At 35.6% G+C, this 22,891-nt stretch overlaps 1 protein-coding gene across 3 annotated transcripts in view; it reads right to left on the reverse strand.

Annotated features, from left to right (window-relative positions):
- Positions 1-22,547, reverse strand: part of LOC111155888 (microsomal triglyceride transfer protein) — a 56,325-nt gene extending 33,778 nt beyond the window's left edge. Inside the window, exons 1-4 of one of the 3 annotated variants that reach the window (XM_022516363.1) lie at positions 22,146-22,182; positions 10,817-10,974; positions 5,148-5,335; positions 3,721-3,864 (exon numbers count right to left, since the gene is read on the reverse strand). In XM_022516363.1, coding sequence (XP_022372071.1) covers positions 3,721-3,864; positions 5,148-5,335; positions 10,817-10,877 — 393 coding nt within the window. In that variant the 5' untranslated portion in view covers positions 10,878-10,974; positions 22,146-22,182. Of the gene's footprint in view, positions 1-3,720; positions 3,865-5,147; positions 5,336-10,816; positions 11,206-22,145; positions 22,183-22,474 lie in introns of those variants that run through there. The other 2 variants (XM_022516355.1, XM_022516346.1) reach the window with 2 other exon arrangements.
- Between the last annotated feature and the right edge of the window lie 344 nt (positions 22,548-22,891).

Raw genomic sequence — 22,891 nt, forward strand, 5'->3', positions numbered from 1 at the left:
GGCTCCTTGCTTGGCAGGGAGCCTGCTTCTCCCTCTGCCTCTGCCTGCCACTCTGTCTGCCTGTGCTCGCTCTTGCTTCTCTCTCTATGTCAAATAAATAAATAAAATATTTAAATTCACAGTACCCACAGCTTCCGGAAAGCAACAGTGATACCAGCTAGTTACAAATTAAGTCTTAAACCCAAGGAAACCAAACATAGAGGAAGACGGGTGAGTTGGGGAAAAGGAGATGTAGTGCCTCTTTTTGTCAATTTTTTTTTAAATATTTTATTTATTTATATGACAGAGACAGCGAGAGAGGGAACACAAGCAGGGGGAGTGGGAGAGGGAGAAGCAGGCTTCCCGCTGAGCAGGGGGCCCTATGCGGGGCTCCATCCCAGGACCCTGGGATCATGACCTGAGCCGAAGGCAGATGCTTAACGACTGAGCCACCCAGGTGCCCCTCTTTTTGTCAAATTTTGAGGGCCAATTTTGCCTTGGAATTCGTAGGGATTCATCATATTCTTTTCCTTGGGGGAAAAAAATGTTTCCATACATCCCCTTAATTTTTACATTCTTTAAGAATAAGAGAAAGCAAAATTCCATTAACTGGCCCAAAGAGCAAAAATAAACAAAAAGAATTCCAGCCAACAGACTTATCATTTTATTTAATCTACTTAGCTGGAGCGATGTCTCTACATACATCTTTGTTATACATATCTAACAGAGCACAGCTAGGCAATGACACGTTGGAAAAGAGACCAGTGAAGATATATATGAAGAATTGAAGGTTTTCAAGGTGTCCTATTTCTTATGTGTGTGTGAAGGAGCCAAACTGCCAGATTCAGGGAACAAATCAATGCCCAGAAACAACACAAAATAAAGAGCCATCTCAGCAGCCACGAGGTTAATTTAATCAATAGTGACAGTGAAAACCAGAAATGGAAATCTGGTAATTATCCAGTTAATTGGATTAGCATTTCAGGCCCAAAAAAGAATCCATGCATCTTTTGCTTGTCAGTGTTAATCAACTTAACCAGGAAACTGTCATGTTTCCAACTTCACTTATGATTTGTAGACAAAACTAGAGCCATGCCCAAACACCTATATAGGGAAGATGAGTGGGCATGGAAAAAAGATTATGTGCAATAAATATGCATCTGAGTGTTTTCATGGGCTCTCGTTTATAATGCAAATGTAGGAGCTTAAAACAGGGGCTCTGGAAAGACAAAAAAATACATGCTGCTCAGCATCCTTGAAATCACAGAAATTTCAGGGGGGTTAAAACTTAATTCGAACCTGGGGTAGAACATATTTTTTAACAACACTGCCAATCAGTAGTTCAGATTTTCCTTTCATAATTCCTCTCATAGTAAACTGAAGTGATCATTTAAATAATGATCTTTCTGACAGTGATGTGGCTGAAAATTCCACATGGCATCTTAGTCTCCAGGGTCATATTTTTTTTTTCCAACAAGTACTTTAATCATATCATTGATAGAGAGCACAGTGCACTTTAACCTGAGGCTATCGTAAATCATTACCATCACAGCTCATGTAGAATTGGCATGTTGGAGTCACCGATATAATGATGTGGCAGCTCCAGCCCAGCCTTTGAACACTGAGGGCACCAAGTCCTTTTGTGTGTGTAACAAGACTTTGTACTCCACTGCTACCCAAGGGGCTATAAAATGGTAGGCTGTCATTAAGATTATAAATGCAACTAATATTTTACAAGCTCAAGTGTATTTACACATTGGAAGGCCAGAGAAGAAAAAAACAGTATTTCAAGTTGTTGTGCCATATGAAAATCAAGTGAGTTACTAGATACATTGAAGGATCAAATAGGAATATTACAAGTCCTCCAAAGAGGTGGTACTTCCCCAAAGCCTTACCGCTGGTAGACAGTATAATGTAGAGGTTTCCAACCTAGCCTCTGAAATTAGACCTTCTGTTTTAATACCACCTCCACTGCTTGCCAGTTGTAGGACCCCAGGCAAGTTTCTTTACCATTCTTAAATTTGGTTTCCTAATCTATTACAAGATGCTTCCCAGAGCTGTCATGAGGATAGTAGAGATAATTCATGAAATGCCTTCGGCCTCTGGTGCACAATAAGTGCCCAGTCTGATTTAGCTATTATTAAGCAAACAATAACCAAAGCCACTCTCAAAGTTCAACTCATTTTAACCCCAGGTATCCTTATACACTCATTCCTTTAGTTTACAAACATTCATTGAGTGGACACTATGAGCAAAGGCACTGAATATAGAGAGTTAAAGACACAATTGCGCCCATGAGCTTACTCTGAATACTGAATGCAGACAAATACAGAGAGAATCTCAACATACAGTGATAAACACCAAATATAAACGAGCCTAGAATATGGGGTTTGGGAGAATGCTAGGAAATTCTCCCGGAACACCAAGTCAGTCGGTAGAAGGCATGGTTCTGGGTACTCTGGGGAGGAAGGGAGTGGAAGTGCATGAAGGAGAGAGGGAGGGACTGGAATATAAAGAGCAATAGGAATTTTCTCTACTGAAACCCATAATCTAATAATGAGCACAAATGACCTAAGGACAGTGATAAGGGCTATGAGTCAGCTACAAGGTGCTAAGCAGGTTTTAAAGAGGGGTGGTGATTTCCAACTGGTTAGAAGGATATAAACTTTATAAAAGAAAGGGCCTGTGAGCAAAGCCTGAGGCATGATAAGTATTTTGACAAGGAGAAGAAAAGCATTCTTAAGATGGGGATTCATATTTGGTTGTAGAAATTACAACACAAGAGTCCTTTTTTAGTACTTCCTATAAAAATGCACATCATTATTAGCAATATATCACATGTCTGAAATTTATACTTTAAAGTATTTGTTTTTACCTTTAATTTGAATCTAGAAAATTTTAATCTAGAGACATTTTGGAGACATATGGCACTTAAACTCTAATAATTTCTTATTATTTTTCTACTTTGGTACCTAAAATTGATCATCTTTACAGATACGTTTTTAGGTCTGTCAATATAGTATCTATGCTTTTCATAAGTCCACATATGTAATGTCTAATAATTCACTGATCACAACTGTATCTTAATTCCAACATATTTAGACCATTTTTAATAGACTACAATCAAATCATAAGTAATGTACACTTATAGAATTCTCTGAGCAAATTTCCAAATGGATATTATAGTGTTCATACATTACTTTAATAAATAAAATGCTTTTCAAAATCATAGTTTTTAAATAAGCTCTAAGTACTTTTTAAAAAAAAATCAACTCAACCTTAGGAATGCCATGCCCTTTCCAAAGCTTCAGTTTTGTACATTAGCCAGATACTGATATTCTTATGAGTTAATATCATTAATCTAAATTAGATCATTTTAATCTCATAATTTGTCTACTTTCCTGAATGATATAATCACCTGTGATGACCTAGTGAGTTACAGTATTTTTCTAATCCTTCTTAATATAGTAAGGAATATACCTTTTAAGAATGCCTCTCAATAAATACTTGATTCTACTATAAAGATTTTCATAAAAATGGGAAACAAATGGCTAAAAAATATGAGTGAATTCAATGCCTTGATTTACTTCTGAAGTATTTAATTTGCAATCTCTACTTATTCTTGAAAAAGTTCCATTTACTATGAAAGTGATGATATCATGATTACTTCAAAATAATAACTACTGACAGGAAGAAAAATTTGAAGTAGGAAAGATTTGGGATCCCCAAAATCACTTTTACCTTTCCATGGACTAGATGAAGGAGCACAGGTCTTTGTAAAGCTTCTAGGTTTTCTTTTCTTATGATTTTGGGTGGGTTTTTTCCTTTGAAAATGCTCTTCTCTCCTCTCTGCTCATTCACATTTTCAACATTTACATCTTTCATCTGGAATCATGGAAAGAAATCTGTTAGAAAAATTTGCTGTGTGCATTTCCATTACAGTCTCTTAGAAAACAAAATGATAAAGCAATAAACAGGGTTGTCCATAATGTATTCTGTTGGTTTTCAATTCACGATTCATAGGACTTAGCCATTACCTTTAAAAGAAAGGTACCCAAAAATTGGGTTTTTGAATTAGGTAAAAATTCTGATTCCTAAAGAAATCTGTGAATTCAGGTTTACAATAATTATGAATGGAAGGTGGCTCTTTTTTGTCAGTTATTCCCTTATTCATGTTGACTATTGCTGTCTGCCTGGTCTCTTTACTTTACCATTTTTTTGAAAGGAATACTAACCCATCATACTTCACTTACATATGCAAAATTAAAGATGAACAGTCTGGTTCCTGAAAAAGGAAGTACATATGTTTTCCACAAAGTACTTTACTGTCCTATTGAGAAATGGCTCAGAGAGGTGGATGATGAAGTTTTGATCCAACTTGGAAGATACAACAACTATGAGAGACATCCAAAGAAGCAAAGATCACTTGGTACACGTATTACTGACACCTCATTATAAAGTTTATCAACAACTACTTATCAGTTACAAGGGAACGGATCTTGGTCCTGTGTACCTGTTTCACACTAACATGGAGAAGAATAACTGACTTTACTAGAGAAATATATTGCCTTTAGGCTCTTAAAAGCAAATATGGAATCACTATATATTAAAACTGAAAGTTCAAGGCCCCAGAAGCCATCTAATTTGACCTCCTTTCTCAACACATAAATCTAATTATCATAACTGACCAAACACTGCGATGCAGGCCAGTGCGTGGTTCTTACCTCAGGAAGAACACAGAATTGGTTCACTTCCTCATTGGTAATTCTGTTACATGAAAGAACTCAGAAAAATTGAGACCTCCCTATTTATCTCTTCTTTATGCTAGAATGGTCTTGTTTTTCACATGACTATGGATTCCAGACTTCTCATTCCTAAAACATCTCAAGTGAATTTTAGTTTAAGTGTGCCTATTAAGGCAAAATATAGAACTGAACATCATGCTATAGTTACTTACCAACATATACCTTCTTTTGCTTGATTCAACAACTTGGAAAGACCAGATCACTTTTGATTAGCAAAAACTTCAAAACTGTAGATCTACTTATTTTAGTTATAGATAACAGACTAAATGGATATATAATGAAGAGCACAAAAACATTGAATGATACTCTTCCCAAAGACTTTGCTGACCTCCAATCTTCGCATCTCTGGTAGAGGATACCTACTGTTATTTGGATAAGTTGGTCATCATCGCCATCAGGATTCCTCCAGAGTAAGATGACATCCACATTAGATGAAATTCGGTAGCCTACACTGTCTTCTTGTTTTCCTTTGCCCCGATCAAGAAAAACTTCGGTGGAATATGTGAGTTTGTACAGCCGGTCATTATTTAATGAGAGACCAGTTGTGTGACCTGCATAAAGATTGTGACACAAGTCAAATTTCAGTTGTAAGGGACCTGTCAGGCCAGGAACTGTGCTTTCTTGCTATAAAGCATTGCTCATCTAGCACAGTGGTGCCTGGTGGGAGCTTAGTAATATTTGCTGAATGAAAGATAGTTCTACTCTCCATCTGCTGAAATTATAGACTTGAACAACAACAAGAAGAACAACTAACAAACAAATAAGCTTCCCTTTCAGAAAACTTTTGTTTGTATCCCTAATCAACAATCAGATTATTTAATTTTGCCCTGATTGAACCATAGAACATTTTTTAAAGAAATGTCATCATATTACCTTTAAATTATATGATTTCTCTTCTCCCCCCAGCTTTATTGAGGTATGATGAATATGATTTAAAGTAAAGGGTTAGTCAGGAATTGCTTCACAAAATTAATAAAAACCATTTGTAATTAAGATATCATTTCAGTTCAACAGATCAATACCAAGGTAATTTTAAGGGCTAGAAAGCAATTCCTTGAATTGGATATTTAAAGACAATCCCCTGCAATGTAATTTACTCTATTAATTATAGTAAATATATTTATTTAAGTTTATTTAACTGTAATAAACTTTAGCACAGGGGTGCCTGGGTGGCTCAGTGGATTAAAGCCTCTGCCTTTGGCTCAGGTCATGATCCCAGGGTCCTGGGATCGAGCCCCACATCGGGTTCTCTGCTCAGCAGGGACCCTGCTTCCTCCTCTCTCTCTCTGCCTGCCTGTGATCTCTGTCTGTCAAATAAATAAGTAAAAATCTTGAAGAAAAAAAATTAGCACAAAGGTACATTTCAAAGCTACACATACATACGTAAATTTAAATTAGCTGAATAAAATAATGTTTTATACATAAAATCTTAGTACAGGCTTTAATATGGCAGGGAGTTTGATGTCAAACAATATAGTGAGCCAGAATAATTGATACATGGAGCAATTCACCTACTCTCTAACTCAGGTTAACTTAATCCAAAGAAATGTGAAGGAGTAGGATCAACTCTTTCAAACCTAATGGGGTAGGTGCCATTATTAGTTTCCTTTTACAGATAAGGAAAGGGAAGGGTACAGAGATTATACATTTTATCCAAGGTTACCCAGACAGTTAGTGATAGAGACAGGACTTGAACCCAGCCTGTCTGGCTCTAGAGACCATGCTCTTCCTTTATTACATACATCTAAACCTTGGGTTGAACTCTTTTCCATTCCTAGGGAGTGAGCTAGGGATTCACTCATACATTCAATAAGGATATACTGAGCACCTACTGGGTGTTAGGCACTTTTCTATTTCTGGGGTTATACCTGTTATAAGCAGACAGAATATCTGCCTTTGTGGAGTTTACACTTGAATGAGGAGGAGATGGGCAATAAAAAAGTATATAAGCAAATTACAAAGTGTTAGAAATGCTAATGAAGAAAAATGAAATAAGAAAAGGAATGGGAATGTTGAGGGAAAGACCTTTCTGAAAAGGTTATATTCTGGGCAAAGGCTACTTAGGCTAGCCACATGGATACCTGTGGGAGGAGCATTTCCCTCTCCTTTATCCCAACACTTTTACCTTCCCCTCCAACCCTCCCCCTCACACACACACACACACACAGGTAATAGCAAGTTTAAAGGCCCTGGGGAATGCTCAGCGTAGGTGTAATGAAGATCAAGAAGGCCAAAGAGGCTGCAGTTAAGTGAAAGACACTACAAAAGATGACATCAAATAGCTACCTATGGGTGACCAGGAGATCTGCAGGGACATGACAGAATTTGAGTGATATGGGAAGCCCCTGGAAAGTTTTGGGTGGTGAAGTTACATGTTCTGACAAAGCTCCAAAGAAAGGAGATAAAGAAACAAGAAATAGGAATCTAGAAAAGCCATGAAAAGGAAAGGTGGGAGGTGGGTATCTAAGAGTATACATATAAAAACAGACACTGTCTAAGCACCTATCAGGCAGAACCTCAGGTATAAAATATAGAAGATAGAAAGAGTCAGGAAAAACCTTGAAGGAGATAAAGTCTGTGACTATCTCTTGCCTCCCCTACCTCCACCTCTTCTACATTTTAAGTGGGGACACGGCTACAAGTTCAAACATTGGCTTTCTGGCCAGGAAAGGTATTTTAGTCAGAGAGGCCTACTTTTTATGATGCGTATCGAATTCCACAGAGGGCATAAAGGAAATACATATCTTATCTAATCCTCACAGAAATTCTGAAAGGTAAGCATTATATGACAAGCTGAGAAAAGCTGACTCTGCTATCAATCCAACATAGCAGATAGAATGCAGAATTTGATGTCTAAATTAGTGAGATCCAAGTTTTGTGCACTACACAAAGATGTCTTCTGGTTAAAATAACTATGAAAATTTTGTAGGGAGGTAGCCTCTCTTAAATTCCAGAGATCTCCAAAGTATCATGCTGATCATTTTTTCCTTACTTTTACTTTACCAATCAAAAGAATGTGAAAACAGACAATATATTATAGGTCAGTTCTTGACTATGATTTGGAGGTGATAAAGCATTGGAAAAAGTAGGTATCATTCCATATCTTTTTCCCACTTTTTTTTTTTTTTTCTTAGAGAAACAGAAAGGGATTGGGGAAAGGCAGAGGGAGAGGGAGAAAGAGAATCTTAAGCAGGCTCCACACCCAGAGCAGAGCCCAACATGGGGCTCGATCTCACCACCCTGAGATCATGACCTAAGCCAAAACCAAGACCCAGATGCTTAACCAACTGAGCCACCCACATGTCCCTTTTTTAACTCTAACAGGAGATAAAACCTAAAAGGATTCAAATAAGTGGACTGCTGTAATATTGTCCCTGTTATCCTTTCCTCTTTGAAAAGTATTCCTCTGTTTGTGTTATTCAGAGATCTGGCAACAATGGGCAATGGGAGCATATTCTATTCATACTATTGACTTATTTCTTTCTTAGGCTATTGCTCTATAAAATATGCAAAATGGCACTTTTTGGAAACTAAGTTTAGATAAAACCTCTTCAATATGTTCCTTCAAATGCATTTAAAAATTTTAAGTGACTTAAAAGCAACAAAACTCTCAGTTTTGAACCTGTTAAGAAATATCTTAAAATATGCATTTACCAAAATTAGGTAAATTCAAGGTGAGACTTAAAGACAAATGCAGTAATGATAAGGATAGGTAAGGGAATTTAGGATTCCAACAGAAAACTACAAGGCAAAAAGTAAAAGAGTAGAATGAAGGATAAGGGCAAAAGATTGGAAGATGATTAATGTGAACGGACTGAAAAGTGCAGGTCTGGTTGGGGACTGAGAGAAAGACTGGAAGTGAAGGGACAGTTCATGTATAGAGGTAAGAAGATTAAATAGAAAACTCATGCCTGGGTTAGCAAAAGTGAAAGTACTATAAAGAAATCTTGAGGAAAGCACTGAGAATAGACCCCGGTATGACAAAATACAATTGAAAAAAAATAGGGAAAACTTGAGTCTTTAGGACATTCACACTCAGCCTATCTCTTCTAAGTAGACCCTAGTCCATACTAATTCTACCCTTACTTTTCTTCAGTCCAACCTGCACTCAGATTCCCCCCACATCTGGGGATTTGCTAAGCAGTTGCATTTATAATTAGGTTTGAGATGGGTTTTGAGGTTATACACGAGATCCCAAAATTTATAATGGTCTGATTTTAAAATAGACTTTTACAAGTAGTTTGTTTCTTAAATGTCAATCATTACAGAGGGCGAGGTATCTATAATGAAATCATGGTACCATAAGACAAAAAGTTATCACATCCAGGTAGAGAGAGCTCTCAAGTCCTCTACTTTTTATTTATGATATTTGACATAAGCAGCTTGTAGCCTGAAGCTAATGATGCTTTAGCTTTGGGGCTCTCCCACCCCCAAGCTCTTTCCAAGGACTTGGAAGGGGATCCTAGCAATGTGTACACATGCCATATCTTTTTTTACCGTAACATTTGCAAAAGTAAGATGTTTTTGCAATCTTTTCTCAAAGATGGCTCCTAAATTGCATAAGCTTCAGGTTCTAAAACTCTGGAGTTGCCACTGAGCTTGTATACAACAAACTGTAGCTATCTGTCATGTTCTAAACTGTATTTCTGTATGTCATTGTAGTGTGTGTGTGTGTGTGTGTGTGTGTGTGTGTTTTAGAGTCTTCCGAAGCGCATGTATTGGAAAACATCAAGTTATCCAATTTTCTCCTTTATAAAGTGGGAAAAAATAGAAGTGTACAATAACTACTATAGTTCAATAATTTTTCTCAAAATAATAAGGGTATTAGATTTGATATACGATATATAAATCCCTCATATTTTAAACACTATAAACAATTTATTTGGCAGATATACCACATAAGGACTGTATTTTTAAATAATCAACACTTTGGAAACTGGTGAAAAATACCATCTTTAGTTCAAGAACCTAAAGTGTGATTTGCTTAGGTAAAATAATTTAAATTTAGCCTTGCATTTATTGCTTCAATAACAAAGATTGTCTCTCAAGAGAAATCTTGAGACTAATTTTATCTTAAGATCAAAAGCTACTTATCCCAAAAGTGTTTTAGAACTTTATAAGTGAATTGTTTTACATCACTTAGAGTACATAGTTATTAAAACTGGACCCTATCATGCTAAGTTATGTGTTAGATCAATTGGTTTTTTACAGTGTGTCCTCTTAAGAGACTCTAAAAGTGTTTATTTTACATCAGGTACAACATGTAGAAATCCAAGGAGTTTGTTTATATACTAGGTGATTTAAACAAAATTCCATATTAATACATTTCATTCAGCTTTTAGAAAACATCCCTTTTAAAATATGTTTGTTCTGAAAGGTATCAATTCCTATGTGTTTTTTAAAATCAGCTTTTCTTCAAGTAGAAACTATAACTGGTAACACTATTAATCCAAACATAATAATTCTTATTTCTTAAATTATACCATGTAGTTTTATTTTCTTTAATTCACCAATTATGATAATTCTCACTTTTGAATGGCAATGCAATTAAATGCATGCTTTACCATTTCATTCATAACTCTTTGGGAGATCAAATGCCTTTTTCATTGGGTCTAATTCTTCTTGATGTCACATTGCTAAGCAACTAGAAGGAAATTTAAAAACTGGGTTTTTTTTTTTAAATCCTCTTTTACAATTCAAATGAAGGAGCTGCATTCAGTGAGTGACCAACAGCAGCAGGTAACAATAGCTGGCATTTCTTTTCTCTTTTAAAAATAGACCATGAATGAGAAACTGAAGCAAGGAGCACATTAGTCTAAGGGGCTGAAACTAAAAGGAACCTCTGTTTTCTTAATGTATGTAGGAATTTGAATTTGGTTTTCATTCCAACCCAGGCATGCCTTCACGAATATTCCAAAGTTATGTCGTTTTGAAGATGGTTTAGTTAGGAACTCTTTCACTAGTCACACACACACACACACACTTTTTCCCTCAATGATTGAAACTAAGGTTTAGCAAAAATACAAACTTACCTTTAACTGAAGCTGAATATGAGGAAATGAAGCAGAGAAAAAGCACGGCGAGGAGAATCATATTGACTAGCTACCCTCTAATGCATCCAGTTCCCAGCCAGGAGTCACTGAGAAGTGGACTCTTCTGATGGCAGCGAGGGAGTGACCCTCCTCAGAACCTGCAACAAGCATGTTTATCTTTGGGGAAAGGTCAGATTCCAAACTCCAAAATGAGGACCTAAGGTCACCAAAGAACTCACTATTAATGATTAAACTTAGGTGGGCTGCAGTTTTCAGTCTCTCACTCTACTTATTTTTTTTTTTTTACTTAAGAAGAAAAATCAAGAAAATTTTCACTTTTGAGAGCTAAACCAGTCTGCCTTCCTATCAATTCAGAAGTGTGGAAGGACACTTGAGAAAAACTGGTGGTGATACGTCTCTGCTCAATACACAGTCATCATCATCCTATGTTAAGTGCTTTTCTGTACATTTTCCCACTTTATGTGGGAGGGTGGTGAGGATTCTCAAACTAAGCTAAACTTAATTGAATTTTATTACATCCTTGGAATTTTTTAATACTATGTGTATGCTATTATTTAAAAATCATTCTGAATTTTAAGATTTATTTTTAAATTTTTAAGTTGTACCACCACCAACCACTTCAAAATAACGTTATAGCAGATAGAGCTTTCCATTTTGAAAACTAGATTGTTCTCTTTATGTGTGAAATTAATGGGGTTGTAGTAAATCAGCCCTATCACTAACATGCTAGCAGGTCAAGTGAGGATATTATAGCAGAACTCTAGCTATTTCCATGACAGGAAATACTTGTCTGAGTCCTCAGATTGGCTAGGTGTCCCCTGTGCTTTCTGGATCCCATTTCTAGGAAGAGATTCAGAGGGGAAATTCTAGCCCTTAGCATTTTTGCTACAGAAAATTAATTAGGAAATTTCTCTAGAATTAAAGTGAATATTCTAGTTTGGTTAAGTGAACCAACTCTTGTCCTTGAAAACTCCTGCAAGAGAAACCTGCTATGAAGAAAACCTACTAAAATGAGATGGTTGGTGGGGAGTCGGGGTGTCTGTAGGGATGTTTTGGCAAGGAGTAAAGCACTGGTGAAGGGCTTTATTTGAATGAATTTCAAAATACTTACAGCTATCTTTAAGTATAAAACAGGTTCTTAAATCTTCCCTCCTCTTTCTCAAAGCCCTTTTCTAAAATCCTAACCTTAAACTTATATCTTTTAGACAAACCAGATAAAAGACAGCTAACTTAATGGGGTCACAAAATGAAATATAAAATTTTTAAACTTCCAAAGTTAAGCATATTACCTCTTGAAATATATTTTGTATAAAGAATTGAAGGATGAAAATTGCCTTTATCACCTATTGATATTAAAACTTAATTTGCTATCCTAAGTTTCATATACAAATCATGGTTAAAGTACCTATACAAAAATAAAATGTTCAGCTGTGACTACCACCTCAAAAGTATAAATAATAAGTTTTCCTGGGGTAAACAGAAAAGGCCATTCTTAGAAAAATGTTTGTTGAATAAATATAGGTTTTTATGAATAGCAGGAATTATAAGTACAAGGTAATGTGAAAGTGCTTTGCTGTTTTACATTTGAATGGATTTCTATGTCCTCTACAATATCTGCATTACATACATAGTTATATGAAGCCATTATAGACACATAAACTTTACATTCTTATTTGTTTAAATTAAAGATTGGTTTGATTCATGTGATTCTATGAAAACTATCTTTTGTATTTCCATTTGAGGCTCACAGTTACATAGAACTTTAATGTTTGTGGTTAGACTATGCTATGCATGCATGATACATGTCTCTTTGGGTAAAGTACCATTTGTTGTCAAGTGTTTGTCAGAGTCCAACCAATAAAAGACGTATCAGTATTGCTTAATAAAATAAATGCTGTTTCACTTGAGCATTTGCTTCGGACTAGAAAGAAAACTTCTGTGAATCATAGTATTAAACAAACATTTCAGCATAGGATGTTCAAAGGAGCCTGTTTCTGTTAGTAATAAATAACATCATCCTTAAATAACATCATCCTTTTATATTTTGCTTATAACTTTTACTTTGTACAAAGACATTTGAAAGACTTAAGACTGTTTTACCAGAAATAAAATAAGAATGTCAAACTCTTCCATATTCAGTGAATTCTGTGTACCGAAGAAGAAGCATTCTTCTCTGTTGCGCGGTTGATCAAGTAGAGCAAATGTGGTATAATATATGTGGAAGATACCTCCCCAAACTCGTCACTTATTTTACATGGCATATGAAGCAGGACAGAAGCACAGCACAGTATAAAAATAGCAAAGCTGCCATCTATGAAGGAATTACTATGTATAATACTCTATGCTGAGCACTTCAGATTTTTTCTACTATAGCCTAACAATCAATTAACATACTAGAAAAATGAGGCTTGGATTGATTTAGTAAAAATAATTTATGAAATACAGAAAAATAAACCTTAAAACCTAATCACTACTCTATTCAAAAAATGTTAGAGATAGGAAGTGGAAAAATTGATTTCTTAATGATGACAGAGAAATATTAATTGGGACTGTCATTAACTTTAGCAAATCCATCACAATTTTGTACAGTGGCTAACAGAGCACTTGACTGTTGTGTTTAGATGTTCCAGCCAGAACATACAGGGGAAGAAATTGATTTGTGTTAAACTGGTCAAAATCAAATAATAGATTTTAAAACAATTCTCTTGCAAAGAAATTCTACTGATAGTACATAATACTGTGGAATATCTGCTACACAACTCTTTTGCAGTGACAAATAAGAGACTATGACATAAAGATGGATGACTAATTCCAAAGTGCAGTTGTGTTTCTGTTGAGTATCAGAGGTTATTAGGAGTTAACTCAGTTTTGTAGATTGGAAGATAAATGAACTTCACCCACTAAAGGTTGGAAGGAAGTGTATTACTCTACCAGATATAGATAGAGTAAGTTAGGCTATAAGATAGCTATAGAGGGGGAAAAAAAAAGTCTTTATAACATTAGAACATTAGAACACCTTACTCTTTTCTTAGGGGAAAAAAAAACATGACATTAATAGGGAAAAAAAAATTAGGACATTTCAAATTACCCCTAAGTGGTCATAATAAAGTCCAATAGCATTTTTGATTCAGTGAGGGAATTAGAATTTTCAAGAGGTCTTACAAAAAATAATTCTGGGGCACCTGGGTGGCTCAGTGGGTTAAGTCGCTGCCTTCGGCTCGGGTCATGATCTCAGAGTCCTGGGATCGAGCCCCACATCGGGATCTCTGCTCAGCAGGGAGCCTGCTTCCCTCTCTCTCTCTCTCTGCCTGCCTCTCTGTCTACTTGTAATCTCTCTCTGTCAAATAAATAAATAAAATCTTTAAAAAAAATAATAATTCTGTTAGGTTGAGAATATTCTTATGATGTAATGATCACTTTTATGCCAAGGCAAAAGTATAGGAGAATACACAAACTATTTTAAAAGGTATATCTTAAGAATTCTCTTGGGAAAAATAAGAACCTAGTTGCCTAACACTAAATGTCTTTCCTTAACAAGAATAAACTTGAGACTTAGGTTTCAAACATTTGAAATCTAAGGCTCTCTGAAAAGGATAGTAATTTTTCCAAAATGAAGTTATTAAACTTTACCCTCATCCCACCTACACACACATATATATTTGACAACAACAACAACAAAAATCCTTATGGTTCAGTAGTAACCCAACAGCTCCCTAAGAACAGTCTAACTACATTATCTTTGGCCACAAAAAAACCCCTGAATTTCTAACATTTAAAGGAGAGAAAGGATGACTCTCTTTCAGTAGACTATTATAAATAAAACAAAATTTAAATTTGGATCAGATTGATTTTAATTACTAAGGCAGTCCAGAGATTTCCCATATAGCCTACACCCAGTTATTCCTATTATCTTACATTATTTGTAAGATTTGTTTTGGGTTTTTAAAATTAACAAACCAATATTGATACATTATTATTAACTAAGATACATGCATATCTCATTTCATTGCACTTCACTTTATTGTGCTTTGTAGATCAAACTGGTGCCATTTTTCTAATAACATTTGCTCACTCTATGACTCTGTGTCACATTTTGGTAATTCTTGCCATATTTCAAACTTTTTCCTTATTAATATATTTATTATAGTGATTTGTGATTAGTGATCTTTGGTGTTACTATTATAACTGTTTTAGGGCACCACAAACCACGTCTATATAAAATGGAGAATTTAATAAATGAATATGTGTGCTCTGAGTGCTTCACCAACCAAGCTCTTCCCCCATCTCTTTCCATCTCCTTGGTTCTCCTTATTCCCTGAGACACAATAATGAAATTAGGCCAGTTGATAACCCTACAATGACCTCTAAGTGTTCAAGTGAAAGGAAGAATCACATGTCTCTCATTTTAAATAAAAAGCTAGAAATTATTAAGTTTAGTGAGGAAGGCATGTCAAAAGCTCAGATAGGCCAAAAGCTAGGCCTCTGGTGCCAAACAATTAGCCAACTTTTGAATGCAAAGTTCTCGAAGGAAATTAAAAGTGCTAGTCCACTGAACACAAGAGTGGTGAGAAGATGAAACAAACTTCTTGCAGATATGAAGGAAGGTGGAGAGATCTGAATTGAAGATCAAACCAGCCACAACATTCCCTCAAGCTAAAGCTTAATCCAGGGAAACTTCCTAACACTCCTCAGTTCCCTGAAGGGTGAGAGAGGTGAGGAAGCTGTAAAGTTTGAAGCTAACAGAAAAGTTTGAAGAAAAGTTTGAAGCTAGTAGAGGTTGATTCATGAAGTTTAAAGAAGAGTCATCTCCATAACAAAAATGTGCAAGGTGAAGCAGCAAGTGCTGATGTAGAAGCTGCAGTAAGTTATCCAGAAGACCTAGATAAGTAATTCATGAAGGTGGCTACACTAAATATAGATTTTTTTGGTGTGGAAGAAACAGAAGAGGATGGCATCTAGGAATTTTATAGCTAAAGAGAAGTCAGTGCCTAACTTCAGATCTTCAAAGGACAGGCTGTCTTGTTAGGTGCAATGCAGCTTGTGACTTTAGGTTGAAGCCAATGCTCATTTGCCTTTCAGAAAATCCTAGGGCTCCTAAGAATCATGCTAAATCTACTCTGCCTGTGCTCTATCAGTGAAACAACAAAGCCTGGATGACAGCATATCTGTTTATCTGTTTCTAACATGGGCTACTAAATATTTTAAGCCCACTATTGAGACTTACTACTCAGAAGCCTTCCTTTCACAATATTATTGCTCCACATCCTCTCCAACACACGTTGTTTCCTGTCTTGCTAATTTTGGCCATTCTAACTGGTGTAACGTGGTATCTCAATGTGGTTTTAATTTGAATCTCCCTAATGACTAGTGATGATGAACATTTTTTCATGTATCTGATAGCCATTTGTATGTCTTCATTGGAGAAGTGTCTGTTCATATCTTCTGCCCATTTTTTGATATGATTCTCTGTTTTGTGTGTGTTGAGTTTGAGAAGTTCTTTATAGATCCTGGATATCAACCTTTTGTCCATACTATCATTTGCAAATATCTTCTCCCATTCCGTGGGTTGCCTCTTTGTTTTGTTGATGGTTTCCTTTGCTGTGCAGAAGCTTTTGATCTTGATGAAGATCAAGTGATTTCTTGAAATGGAATTTACTCCTGGTAAAGATGCTGTGACATTCACTGAAATGACAACAAAAGATTTACATAAAATTAATTGATGAAGCAGCAGCAGCAGGGTTTGACAGGATTGACTCCAATTTTGAAAGAAGTGTGCTACTGTGGGTAAAATACTATCAAACAGCATTATTGAGTGTGAGGTGTGAAGTAATAACTCACTGTGGTTTAGATTTGCCTTTGATGATGATTAATATTGTTGAGCATCTTCTCATGTGACTATTGTCCATCTTAATGTTTTCTTGGTATAAAATGTCTACCCAGGTCCTCTGCTGATTTTTTAATCTAGTTGTTTGGGTGTTTGATATTAATTTGTGTGTGTTCTTTTATATTTTGGATATTTACCCCTTATTGGATATGTGATTTGCAAATATCTTCCATTCAGTAGGTTGCCTTTTTATTTTTTTGATGGTTTCCTTCGCTGTGCAAAAGCTTTTTAGTTCAATATAATCCCTTTGGTTTGTTTGGTGTTTTTAGCTTCCATTGTCCTTGGACCAGGAGACTGGTCCCAAAAAAGTATTAAAATTGATGTCTGAAACCTTATTGCCTATGATTTCTTTTAGGAGTTTTAAGGTTTCAGGACTTATATTAAAATCTTTAGTCTATTTTGAATTTATTTTGTATATAGTGTAAGACAGTGGTCCAGTTTTCCCAAAACCATTTCTGGGAAAGACTGTCTTTTCACCATCGAATATTTTTGCCTCCTTTGTTATAAATTAATTGACTATATATGCATGGGTTTTTCTCTGGGCTATATATTCAGTTTCATTGATCTATATGACTATTTTCATGCCAGTACCATACTGTTTTGAATACTGTAGGTTTGTAGTATAGCATCAGACAGTGTGATACCTCTGGTTTTGTTCTCCTTCTCAAGATTACTTTGCCTATTCAGGATGTTCTGTGGTTCCATACAAATATAAGGTTTATTTGTTCTAGTTCTGTAAAAAATGCCGTTGGTATTTCAGTGGGGATTGCAATGAATCTGTAAATTGCTTTGGTATTTTAACAATATTAATTCTTCCAATCCATGAGCATGGTATACATATTTATCTGCGTCAATCAATTTCTTTCATCAATGTTTTACAGTGTTCAGAATACAGGTCTTTCACCTCAGTTAAATTTATTCCTAGATATCTTATTTTTGATACAATAATAAATGGGATTGTCTTAAGTTCTTAGATAGGTATTAGTGTACAAAATGCAACAAGTTTCTGTATATTATCCTGCAACTTTACTGAAATCATTTAACAGTTCTAAATTGTAATTTTAGTTCTTTTTAGTAAATAAAGCCTTTAGGGTTTTCTATACACAGTATCGTGACATCTGCAGCTTGTGACAGTTTTCATCTTCCTTACAAGTCTGGATGCCTTTTATTTCTTTTTCTTGTCTGATTACTGTGGCGAGGACTTCCAGTACTACGTTGAATAAAGGTGGTGAGAGTGGCCATCCTTATCTTGTTCCTGACCTTAAAGTTTTCAGTTTTTCACATTAAGGATGATGTTAGCTGTGAGTTTGTCATATGTGGCCCTTTTTATATGGAGACATTTCCTTCTGTGCTCACTTTGTTAAGAGTTTTTTTTTTTAATTAATTTTTTAAAAAAGATTTTTATTTATTTATTTGACAGACAGAGATCACAAGCAGGCAGAGAGGCAGGCAGAGAGACAGGGTGGGGAAGCAGGCTCCCTGCTGAGCAAAGAGCCTGATGATGCAGGGCTCAATCCCAGGACCCTGAGATCATGACCCAAGCCAAAGGCAGAGACTTTAACCCACTGAGCCACCCAGGCACCCCGAGTTTTTTTTTTTTAATCATAAATTGATGTTGAATTTTGTCAATCTCTGCATCTCTTGAAATGATAATTTTACCTTTTGTCAATGTGGTATATCATATTCATTTATTTGTAGATGTTGAATTATCCTTGCATCCCAGAATGTATCCCATTTGATCATGACTTATGATTCTTTTAATGTATTGTTGAATTCAGTTTTCTAATAATTTGTCGAGAATTTTTGGATCTGTGTTCATCCAGAATATTGATGGTGTCTTTGGTTTTGGTATCAAGATAATGCTGGCCTCATAAAACGAGTTTGGAAGTGTTCCCCCCTTTTCAATTTTTTATGGAACAACTTGGAGAAGGATAGGTACTAACTCTTCTTTCAATGTTTGGTGGAATTCACCTGTGAAATTGTCTGGTCCTGGACTTTTATTTTTTTATAGACTTTTAAAATTACTGTTTCAACTTCATTACTTGTAATTGGTCTATTTAGATTTTCTATTTCTTCATGATTCAGTCTTACAAGGTTATGCATTTCTATGAATTTATCAATTTCTTCTACGTTTTCCAATTTGTTGGAATATATTGGTCTAGTAATCTCTAAGAAAACTATTTCCTTTTCTTATCTTACTGCATTAAGACTCCCAGTAAGATGGTCAAATGCATATATATGTACTTTTTGTATTTTGTATTCTCTGAGTTCTGTCACTCCTCTTCAAATCTTTTCTTCAGTTACTTTATTTCTGAGGTTTTTGTTTGTTTTATGTTGTTCTATCTTCTATCATTTAAAAAAAATCTTTTGGTTTGAAATATTGGATTATAGTTTTCATATGCTTTTTTCTCCATTTCATATTTTATTATAACAACTTGAAAAGGATTTAACTGTAATCCTTTTTGTGGTATATTTTTAAGCTAAATAAGTTATCCTTTACCTTTAAAAGGAAGGGATGGATGTAATAGATTTCTAGCCTCATGGTTTTAAAGCTTCCTTTTCTCATGTTTTCATACAATGACACCTATGTATCCTTGTCATTTCTGAGCTCTGTCTCTTCTCTCCCACTTTGATTTGGACCTGAGTTTTTCTTTGCCTCTGTTGTCCCATTCCTGTTCAATTTGGATTCTATTCCCAGAAGTTTCTTTTTAGTATTGGGCTTTGTTCAACAGGGGAGCTCAGGTTTATTAAGTTTTATGAGTTCATAAACTTCATATCTCTCCAGCACTTTCAGACCTTCCTGCTCCTCCCTTTCTACTCACCCTGAGATTACAGACAGCCCGTTTTGCTCTTCTTCTCATATTGGGCTCCCTTGCTTTTCAGTAAATACTTGTGAGCAGTTTGGGGGTCCTCCCATTCTCATGGCCTTCAGATGCTCTGTTGTCATCCTGCTGTTTCTTCCTACCCAGAAACTGATACTAAGTTGACAGTTTGTTCCCACCTACTCATATTATGAGCTTTATGAGGCTTCTTTTTCACTTAGTTATGTTATAGTCATGGTCTATATTTGTTATTGTTATTGTTTTGCTATCCAAGATGTTCAACCTGTTTTTAAAAAGAGATTCAGACTACAATGCCTCCATAGTTATCTTCACAGAGCTTCAATATTCATGTATTAAGTGGAGAAGGGGTACGTTATATCTTTTCAAGTTTTAAACTTTTCCTATATTTTTGAAATCAATCAAAATACAAGTTGAAATGATAATATATTATTCTGCCTTTTAGATAACTCCAACTAATTTAAAAATTAATTTGTTTTGCTTTCTTAGCCTGAAATTAATGTACTCACAAGGATTAGTCTATTCCCATACCTCCCCACTCCCAACTTGCTGAAGGACACTCTTAGACTTAATGAAATAACACAACTAGGCTTAAAATAATGCAATTTGTGATGACTGCCCAATGTTCTCAGGCCAAACATTTGGAGGAGCTCATAATTGTATTTATTACCATTTTGTTGTTGTTGTCATCGTTGTTGTTACAAATTTCTGGTTCTATCTGAGCCCCTTTCTCACCCTACAAACTACAGTCCAACTTAACAAACTGGGTGCTAATTATCTGACTGTGGTCCACATGTTTTGTTTAGCCTGCTCACTATTTAAAAAATGAACAAAATAGTTGCCAACACTTAAAAACCAGATTTCACATAAAAATCCGGTTTCCTGGCTTCTCTTTAAAAATTGAGATCTGAGGGGTGCCTGGGTGGCTCAGTGGGTTAAAGCTGCTGCCTTCGGCTCGGGTCATGGTCCCAGGGTCCTGGGATCGAGCCCCGCATTGGGCTCTCTGCTCAGCAGGGAGCCTGCTTCCTCCTCTCTCTGCCTGCCTCTCTGCCTACTTGTGATCTCTGGCAAATAAATAAAATCTTTAAAAAAAAATTGAGATCTGGTGTAATGAAGCCCATATTCCTACTTGGAATCTGTGCCCTGACTAAACAGAGAATGGTTTCTCAGGTTTGTACTTTTCTCCCAGATAGTTTCTCTCATTGTTATCTTCTAGTCCTCATAGACATTATAGGTTTGCAACCCATGAACTTGAATCTCTTTCATTTCAAACTCTTATTTTGGCTTAAACCACTAAATATTTGCTAATGATTTCTAAATCTGTTTCTACTTAGAAATCCCACGTACTCCCCGGAACCCACATATTCAATATCAAACTATTTTTTTCAAAACCTAATTTTCTTCCACTATTCCCTAAATGACCCAGTTAACATAATTGCATTCCTATAGTTGTCCAAATTAAAAAACCCTTAGGGTTATTCTTTCCTCCTTTTTCTTCATCCTATCCACAGCTTTTCAATCATGTGCCAAATTTTGACAGGTCTTTGCTTTTATAGCTCCCAATATTTGAATACCTTTTTCTTCTTTATACCTGGAAAACCACTTACTTTCCAACATGGAGCAAAATTATTCAATTTCTAAAACTGTATTTCCTGTCTCCAAGAGCATTTAGTTGCTCCTTTTCATGTATAGGTATCTCAAGTACATTGTATGTTGTATGGGTATTTATTTACTGCTGGCTTGCCACTAGTCTATGGATTCCTTACAAGGACACAGATTATGATCTAGTTATCTTTGTATGAACAGTACTAAGACAAAAACATGAACTCAATAAACACATGAATTTTACAAATCAATGAAGATTATTTCATATCATGAATTTACTTTCCTATACTTTCTATATTATGCTCCAATTTCTGATTAAATCCCCCCCCCTTTGTTTTGCTGGCACTTTTTTGGTGCTTGATAGTAGAATCACTTAAATATTTGCACCACATGGCTATATCAAAAGAAAACTTATTGACTCTGCCATGAAAATATGAAGGTTTTTAAGGTAACTTAAAAAAATCCTGCTTTAAATACATAAGGATGCCAAATAGTAACACTGAAAAAATATATTATTACTCATAAACAGAATCCTGAGAGGCACTGAACAGCTGTTGAAAAACTTGGCACGTCATTATGCCAGGCCGAGTTTAATGACCTACATGTGAAGAGCTACATATCCAATTACTAATCCTCACTCAGCTACTCTTTGCCCTGATATAGAGGCAGCTGGAAAAGAGATGCCCTACTAACATCAGAAATGGATCCAGAGTTTGTTGTCAATGTTCAGCTAAGAGATCTTTTAGATTTAAGATGAGGAAGAAACAGGGAGTAACCCACAACAGTCTTATAGCTGACCTAGTTGAAAAACTAGCTGACTAGTTTTTCAAGTAAAATTTGAGGGTTTAAAACAAGAATGCTTTCAGTTTTGTGATTAGAGAACTCAAATTTTGAATTTAATTTCTATTCATTAAAGCCTTTAAACATGTTCAAATATGTTTTCAAGTATCAATAATTTACTTCATAATTCTTCCCATACCAATATGGCAGTATTCTAGTCATCCATTCAAATCTCATTCTTATCTTCAAATTCTGCAATAATCACCAATAGAAGAAGGCTAAAAGAAAAGCTAAAAACGACAGTCTACTAGATTATGTTTCAGTTCTCCCTCAAGTTGACTTGGTCTATATATAGCAAAAAGATCACATAAGGTCGTGTATTATGAACAATGAAACGTCACATGATGTTTTGCAAAACTGTAAGAAAATTAGTTTAAGGAATGAAAGGAGAGTAAGACTTAGGATATAATGAAGAAAAAAATTTAGACATTCTAGATTTAAATGCATCTTATTGGGAATTTGACTCACTCTTCCAATTTGATTTTCCATTTGAGTTGTGTGAAATCATGTGATACTGACAACCTTCTTCCGTATACATCATAGTTCAGGCATAGCTATGCTTTCCTTCCAACTCCAGTAGAGAATTAAAGAGCTCACCATCACTGTTTCGCATTTAAAATTTATAAAAGTAGTTATGCCTTACACCCCTCCTCTATCCCCATAGGAATATATAAATGAATACATGCCTGCAAGCATACACTTGCTTTGAGGTGCAAAAGCAGACATCATTGTAACTACCGCCCCTCCAAAAAACCCTCACTCCAGACCCCGCCCAACATGAACTCCCTCCCCTTTCTGCAGGTCCAAGTGTGGCGCATTTTGATGACGTAAAGGCGTACGCGCCGTAGCCTCCTACGCGTAGCAGCCGTCCCTGCCTCTGGGAGT

This window comes from Enhydra lutris, unplaced genomic scaffold (genome assembly GCF_002288905.1).
Source record: "Enhydra lutris kenyoni isolate GAN:26980312 unplaced genomic scaffold, ASM228890v2 scaffoldscaffold3, whole genome shotgun sequence".
Classification (NCBI taxonomy): Eukaryota; Metazoa; Chordata; class Mammalia; order Carnivora; family Mustelidae; genus Enhydra; species Enhydra lutris.